This window comes from Musa acuminata, chromosome BXJ3-1, assembly GCF_036884655.1.
Source record: "Musa acuminata AAA Group cultivar baxijiao chromosome BXJ3-1, Cavendish_Baxijiao_AAA, whole genome shotgun sequence".
NCBI classification, from domain to species: domain Eukaryota; kingdom Viridiplantae; phylum Streptophyta; class Magnoliopsida; order Zingiberales; family Musaceae; genus Musa; species Musa acuminata.
In genome coordinates, this window is record NC_088349.1 from 9721309 (window position 1) to 9729130 (window position 7822).

The 7822-nt window shown below is 37.4% G+C and overlaps 1 protein-coding gene across 2 annotated transcripts; it reads right to left on the minus strand.

Moving 5' to 3' along the window:
* Positions 1-1247: 1247 nt before the first annotated feature.
* Positions 1248-6831, minus strand: LOC135629629 (E3 ubiquitin-protein ligase SIS3-like). Of its 2 annotated transcripts, XM_065137296.1 has the most exons (12): positions 6671-6831; positions 6390-6552; positions 6275-6313; positions 6119-6185; positions 5959-6032; positions 5331-5469; positions 5139-5231; positions 4242-4307; positions 2890-3006; positions 2146-2259; positions 1489-1883; positions 1248-1390 (listed from the first exon to the last, which is right to left on the minus strand). In XM_065137296.1, the coding sequence occupies exons 2-11, from the start codon at positions 6416-6418 to the stop codon at positions 1491-1493; spliced, it is 1131 nt and encodes a 376-aa protein (XP_064993368.1). In that variant the 5' UTR covers positions 6419-6552; positions 6671-6831; the 3' UTR covers positions 1248-1390; positions 1489-1490. The 2 variants fall into 2 exon arrangements, with proteins under 2 accessions (XP_064993368.1, XP_064993369.1); XM_065137297.1 differs by having other exon boundaries at positions 1248-1883; positions 6390-6520; positions 6671-6814.
* Between the last annotated feature and the right edge of the window lie 991 nt (positions 6832-7822).

The window sequence follows — 7822 nt, forward strand, 5'->3', positions numbered from 1 at the left end:
TGCATTGTGGATAATATTATCAATAATATTATTGATGATGACTCCATCGAAATTATTTGGAATAAGTTAAAAAAAAACTTATTTAGCAAAAATCTTAGCCAACAAATTATATCTAAAGTGAAAATTATAGATGAACGAATGAGAAGACTTTGTTGAGCATCTAAACAAATTCAAAGAAATATTCGATCATCTAAAAAAAGTTAATGTGTAGATTGATAAAGAAGACAAGGCATTGTTGCTTTTTACATCATTCACTCACTCATTATGATAACTCCGTGGAGATGATTACTTACTATAAATAATATAGTAACCTTAGAATAAGTTAAAATATTTTTAATATCTTATGCTAATAAGAAAAAAGATAAATCTGATAGGAGTAGATCAATGAGAAGAATATTCTGATAGGAGTAGATCTTAGGTCAATATCAAGAGTTAGGTCTTTGGATAATGTTTAATATTATATATATAAAGAATACAGACATATAAGATAAAACTATCTGAGAAAAAAAAAAGAAAGAAGAGGTCAATGATCTTTATGATGGATGGTGATGAAGATATTCCATAATTTAGATTCTGATTGTGTTGCTTTCAAAAAAAAATTATTTTGAATCATTGAATGATAAGATGACTAGTAAGTTAAGTTTGAACAAGAAAAAAATATTTCTGGTGGTAAGATGGTGAGATGCGAGTCTCTGGGTTTATTAGAATCAGGTGGATGGATCATAAACAAATTCAGTTTATGCTTCATCTTCTAAACGAGGCACAAAGTGAAAAAAATATTCATCAAGGGATTATTGAGGTTAATAAGTATTTTTAAGAGCCATAATTATATTTAAATTAATTGATAAAATCTTAAATAAATCAAAATTCCTTAGTGAATTAAAATTTATTTTTATAAAAATATATTAAGTGTCGAAGTTTTGATTGAAGAAATAGACAAGAAATTGAAATATAAAAAATGAAGAAGGAAAATTATAGTTGAGTGAAAATTTATAATTGATTGAGAATAATTTGATAACCTTATAAATATTAAAAATTTTAATTTTTTCATAAAAATAAATAAAATTTAAATATTAATTTTATCTCAATTTTTTAATATATCTTTTGATTCACCCTCCCCAACACTATGGCAAGTTCGAAGAAATTGGACATGCCGATCACCTTGCCGAATCACAGACGGATCACTGGTTCTAAGATAAAACAAAATTGGAGGCTCGCACCCACCACAAATAGAATATATACTATACTGAAAAATCACACGGAACTCATAAGGCCATTGAAGTAGACTTTGTGCGTTACATGATAATAAAAGCTTGCATTAATGTTGCTTCTAAACTCGTGAGTGGCCTCTCTGTGCTGCGCTCAACACTAGAGGAACACACGGGAGAGTCTGATGAAAAACCACAAAAGGTCCTTTGATTCAGGAGCTAAGAAAAATCGACATCCTAAGTTTATATCCAAAAATAAATAAATAAAAATGTTACTCACGATCAGGTACTCGGTACTCGTTCGACGTTGCAGGACACGACTGGGACGATTATATTTGGAGGAACCTGAGAGACGACCATGTGCACTCCGCTCTCAACGTCCCCAAAACTGTCAACACTGCTGCCACCACCAGCGTTCTCACCCCGTACCGGGCGAAGCAGCCCCTGCAACCGCAGGAGATAACTCTGACCTGCAGGTTGGGATCGCACATACCGAGTGGCTGTTGTCACTTCGCTGGGAGAAGGGCGCTCTGAATCCGCTTGGAGGTTGGAGAGTGCACTCAGGTCAAGGTTGGGAAACACAGAGCACCGGCATCTGGGGCACTTCACATTCAACCGCAACCACTGGTCGATGCACTCGACATGGAAGTTGTGAGCACAAGGCAGGCCTCGGACCTGCATGAATGCAAATTTTCGAACTTTAGGCTAATAAACGAAACTTCCATGCATCCTAGTGATGTTTAATACAAATGCTGCTAAAAAGAACTGTTAACATGGAAACATCGGTGCCCTCATTTCCATTTGTTTTTCAGGTGAAATAAATAATTTGGAGTTTGTCTTTGAGTCATAATCACTAAGGTAAAACAGACATTCGCTTTCAGTTTAATACCACAGACACTGTGATGACAACAATGGTTTCTGTTTTGATCATTTTTACCTCATTTCCAACTCGAAATTCTTCAAGGCAGATAGGACATTCACTGCAGTCAGTTGGGACACCCTTCAACCGAAACTTTGGAAGTTCTTGAATAAGTGCCTCCACTGCTTCTCTCTACAAGAGATTTTGCAGAAGCTTAGAAACACCATGGCAATTAGAAGCACTGTCATAAGTAGCAAAAAAAAAAAAAACCTCCAGAGCACCTGCAGCCCATCCAAAATTTTCTTGTTTTTACATCGATATTTGAACAAACATCAGGAATTAAATTATCAATTTGTAGGACCATATCCATCCACTCTCAATTACTCATTAAAATTACAATTAATAACTGTTAATCTTTACCAATTAACAACTCCAATTTCCTATGGTAGACTTCAATAAATTCTACCATAAACATCAAGATAGATACCAGCTATATCTCTCTTTTGTCCTGGAGCATTCTAGTACCTGAATGCTTGCTCTAGTACTTGGTCTAAAAGAGGGCAAGTATTCATTATCCAGTTACAGTCTACCATTTGATTCTGGAAAGAGAGATGCCCAATGGGAAGAATGATACTTCTGCAGTATCGAGACTCCATTATGTTAGATGCAACGCAGTTTTCCAGTCACAAAATAGTATTTAAAAAGTGGTCCATCAACATGGTGAGTCCTTATCTCGACAATTATGAGCTAGAAAGATGACAGTGTTTATGACAATTAAGATGAAAAAGGATATTTCTTTCTTTGCCATTTTGATAAGAGTACCTGGGCTGCTGTCAAGTAAAGTCCTGGATGATATGCAGTATCTTGGCCCATCCCTCTCATTTCCTGACCAGCAGCTTCAAATGCCCAATCAGGCACACGTATCATGTCAACCAGAACCTGAACAATTAAAATGTTACAAATTCATGTGTATTTTAGATAAACAGGAAAGAGAAGAAAGACATTAATTTTAAGCAAGTTTGCCACAACATAAGACTCGTTCTTTTAAAACCTACCTTATACTAAAATATTAGATCCTCCTAATTCTAATGTGAGACAAAGAGATCTCATAATATCTTCCCCTTAAGACTTGACGTTTTTGTTAAGGCTCAAAACTTGAGATATAGTATGAAATCACATGCCATAATAGATGACATATGAAACTCAATCCAGTCGCAATTCATATCATGATGTTACTAACTTAATTAAGTCTATAATCATACAGAAAAATGCATAAGCACAAGCCAGTAATGTCAAGTTAGAAGAGTGAGGATAACTATGATTAAAGTCCAAGATACAATTGCTGTGTGATTCTAAGCAAATTCAAAAAGTGTAAGCCAAAATGTGTATTTAATAGATGGTTATATGCAAGAGGGATAAATAAACCCATGTATATTACTAAAACTTTTAATGCAGCAAGAGGTACCTTAGTTTTGATAAACATGTTTCCATAATCATCTATCCATTTACCCTAAGCGCACGCAATCTTTGAGTCACCAATGTAAAAAACTTTATTAATAGATAGTCAGTTGCTAGAGGGATAAATCCATTTATTAATATAATATACAATGATAAAATATAGTCACAGAAATCAACTAAAATGAGATTAATTTACCCTACAATATTACTCACACGTGAAAGTTGCTAATATGGCAATACAATCATTTAATCATAAAAAGATGTCATGTAGTTTCAAGCGCACAGATTGTTGATATTTGAAGGGGCTGGTCAGAACCAAAAGACTCGTAATCAATAAATAACCTGGCTGACAAAATAACAATACTACATCTGAAGATACTAAAATTGTACACATGTTACTTAAATCACATAATTCACATAACCACATTACGGAAAGCATACTGGATATGACTTGAAAAGGAAACTAGCACCAGAAACTACTTTTCTCATATTTAAATACAGACATCATGGTTTTAAGGGTTCCTAATAATAAATTAATTGTACCTTCTTAAACCACTTATTTCATTTTTAGTGCATAAGGGTTTTACCTCATAGGCTCATGCATCTGTACCAAGTCTTGTTTCACCAGGAAAGTAGTATCATGAAATGGTAAACAGAAGAAACAGAAAGCCCTGAAAAATACCTAAGGTGCTAGGCATGTTACCAGTTATACTTACCCCATATTCTGATATTGGAATTCCTTGTTGTGCACGCAGTAGGTGGGCATGTCTTCGTGTCAGCCACTGCAATAAACATCAAATTTCAGTTATGGATACCGAAGGACCAAACATGAATGCATCAAAACCCATCTTAATCACATCCTGCAGACAAGACATGAAAAATGAAAGACCAGACAAATGACACAAAAATCAATGCACTATAATCATTCATGAAAACAACATCACATATAAAGGTAATTTATGATTTGGGAAATGGCAGGCATGATCAATCGTAAGAGTAAATTTTTAAAAGGAAACATGAGAAAGGATGTTGCCCAACATAGGAAATTCAAGAGAGAATGTAACAAGTGCTTATCTCCATTCTGTTTGAAGTGATATCATGCTAAAAACAGAAAATAAATACAGGAAATCATCAAGATGTTTTCAAGAGAACAAAACAGATGATTTAAAAAGAACATTACTAGGAATCAAATGTTTCAGAGAGTTAAAATTTGTGTCATGGCTTGCAATGGTATCTGCCTTACGATTATTAATAAGGATACTGTTAGGTGTCATAGCCAAGTTCACCTTTTTCGACAAGCAGATGCCCATCTCCACAGGTTAAAAAAATGAAGCTTATTTTCTGTCAAAGACTAGCCAACTAACAATTAGGCATCAAGCATTTTCTTACCATCAACCTGAAATTGTACCTAAATAAACTAAGAATGACTTCCAAGTAACAATTAATTAAAAAAAACCACACGCATCTGCATACCATTGGTATTTCATCTAACAATAGGTATACTATCAACAGGTAGAACATAATATAACTATAAACATTGGTCTGATACACACACAAAAGAAATGAAGTCATTATTCAGGAAGCCAATTCAGCATGCATAGAAGATCACCAACCTTCCCTGCAGACATACATGCTATGCATACTAGCCCACAATAGCTGAAGAGCAACCAAATAAGAAAGCCCCATTTTTGGCCTTCCTCTGGTAACTGCAGCAATCAGAAAATATAGAGCAGAAATCAGTAGCTGGTGCTCACATTATATCTTGAACTACCCATATAAGCATTAACATTCAAGGAAAAACTCACGCAGCTTCTTGAACTAGTGAACCACAATGTGCCAATCACCGTCCAAACCCAGAGAAAAGGATAAAGAAGTAGAATGAGGACTGAAAGGACCACAACCCTCCCACAAAAACGAGCATATCTTTGTTGTGATCCAAGATCTCTGAAAGCACATAATACATGAAGAAGCTATCTGACATAAATATTTTCCAAGCATGAAGATGTTAAATGTATAACCAGTTTCATAATAATTGCATGCTCAGAAGCAACCAGAGTATCTATACTAGACCACATCCTATCATAAATTGAAAATGAACGTCCACTGGGTCTTTGAGCCATATATGAAAAAGTTTCAGTAATTTAGTGTTTTGAACTGCATCCATTGCATATACCCAAGAAAGAGAAACTATGTCTGTCTTGCAGAGAAGTCCTGTTCAATTGAAAGAATAAAGAACATACTATGCTTGGCCATGTGTTTCTACTTGAAATACCACATACCTACACTTGGAAAGATATAAGTAGTATTATTAAAATCATTGGCAATCAATAGAAATTGTAGTAATATCATAATTAGGAAACTCAGACGATCATGATGTTCATTCAAAAGAACCAGAAAATATGTTTGACAAACAGTACAGGCTTTGGTGCTTACAAACCCATTCCTGCTGCAAGTCCATTGTCCACAAACATTAGCAGCCGAAATATGAAGACAGTGGTATAGTCAACCTGGAATCAGGCGTCCTTTATATTCATTTGCAAACGTTACACTGGTCTCTGAAAGATGAAAAATTATAATGTTGTCTAAAACTCACCACAATCCATATGTGCAAGGGATGTGTGCATAGATGGTAGCGCTTCCAGTTGATCGAGACAATTATTCTGACAAAATTCCGTCAAGAAACACAAGTAACTCTACTAATTCAAGAATAAATCACAGCATAAATCGCTCGAACTAGGCACAAGGATACACGCTCGTGGCCAGCATGGACAAGAAGAACCCATCGTACCTGCAGATGATCAAATACGAAGAACAAATCCAATAAAAACAGATGGTACTTCCAGCAAGCAAAAGATCCAACTCACCACTTGAAATCGACCCCCCGCATCGCCATGGCGCGATCGTCTCATCTAAAACCCTAGATCTACTTCAATAAGCGCCTCCATTCCTCCATTGCAAGCCCCAAACGGAAACCAACAAAAATCCTCACGCGTTCCTTCAGAGATCGAGATCCAAAACCCACAAACACTGAAAGAAATCACCAAATCGAAACCAAAACACAAACAAGAGTGATCAAAATTTCGAGATCGAAGTGGAGGGGGGACCGAGAAAGAGAGTGCGGAACCGAAGTGCCTCCGCGCTTTACCTTTCAGAAAAGCATACCAGGTGGGAGACGTGTGGGAGAATCGATGTGGTCGAGAGGCCAACCCAACATTGTTCCCAAGAGACGCTTTTAAGAGCTCGCCGTGAAGCCAAACCAGCCTATGACATGAGCGCAGCCCTCCCCGAGACGACCACGTGACCACGTCTTACGCTTCACCTCCATTTGGTACGGAGATGAGACGAGCCGGTGACGGTGGGAGTGACACAGCAAAATGAGCCACCTATTGCACATTAGACCCACCAAAGTTGGTCTGGAAAGATGGCTGGGACCGAATGGTCCATTCCCTATTGATTGATCCATGTGGGTTCAACGTTGAAGGAGCGCGTGTTCGACCTCCCGCTTGATTGTTCTTCAAGAAGAGGTTATGACCGAGCCAGGTTTCGTGGGGGTACGGCTTTCAATCTGGAGTCAATGTTCTTCAGGAAGGATCACTTTCAATCTCTAATCTGTAGGAATACATACTGTTTCTTTAATCTCAAGCAACGCGTACAAAATATCCATCATCTTTCGCGAAGCACGAATATTCCAGCACCCGAGTTCCTTATTTTCGATATTTCTAACCACGTGTACGCCGAACACAGGAAAGCCATTTAAACCGGAAGATCGGAGAAGCATCCTCGTTCCGTTGACGGACTGCGACCAAATAATATGCTTGAGAATTAAGCATACAAATATAAGATTAAAAATGAAAATTATGTCACGTAGTGACTAAGAATCCTGTAATAAACGACCCTCGTCGTGTGAGTGCAGAATTTAAAGAATAGAACGGACAGAGAGACTTGGTATGCTCGTTCAAATCCTTCTAGGCGTTCAAAATTTAGCGTCCAAGGCTCACCACCGTCAATCTGGATCCTGCCCGTACTGGATCACCGTCCATCAACTCTGCAGGTATCTGATGGAGTTCGATCTCATATCCGTGGAAGAGAATGATGGTACACTAGAATCAACGGTTTAAACATGTTCTTCTATGGAACCGACGGTGTGGATCAACTAATAGCGGTCTCCGCGTGAACGAGTCGGACGTGATCGATGGGGGAAGCGGACCGCCCCGGTCCGGTCTCCTGTCGCTGGAAATTTCGTGCCACGACGGTTCCTGGTGCGTGAGCCGTGGCTTACGGTCTTGAGTGGCAATTC

Coding starts and splice junctions, on each gene's coding strand:
- LOC135629629 (XM_065137296.1), bottom strand. CDS start 6,418: ATGGCGATGCGGGGGGTCGATTTCAAGTG. Junction 5,470..5,958: donor CTTGCAGCAGGAATGGGTTT/GTAAGCACCAAA, acceptor ATGTGCTTTCAG/AGATCTTGGATCACAACAAA. Junction 2,260..2,889: donor TTTACTTGACAGCAGCCCAG/GTACTCTTATCA, acceptor AATCTCTTGTAG/AGAGAAGCAGTGGAGGCACT.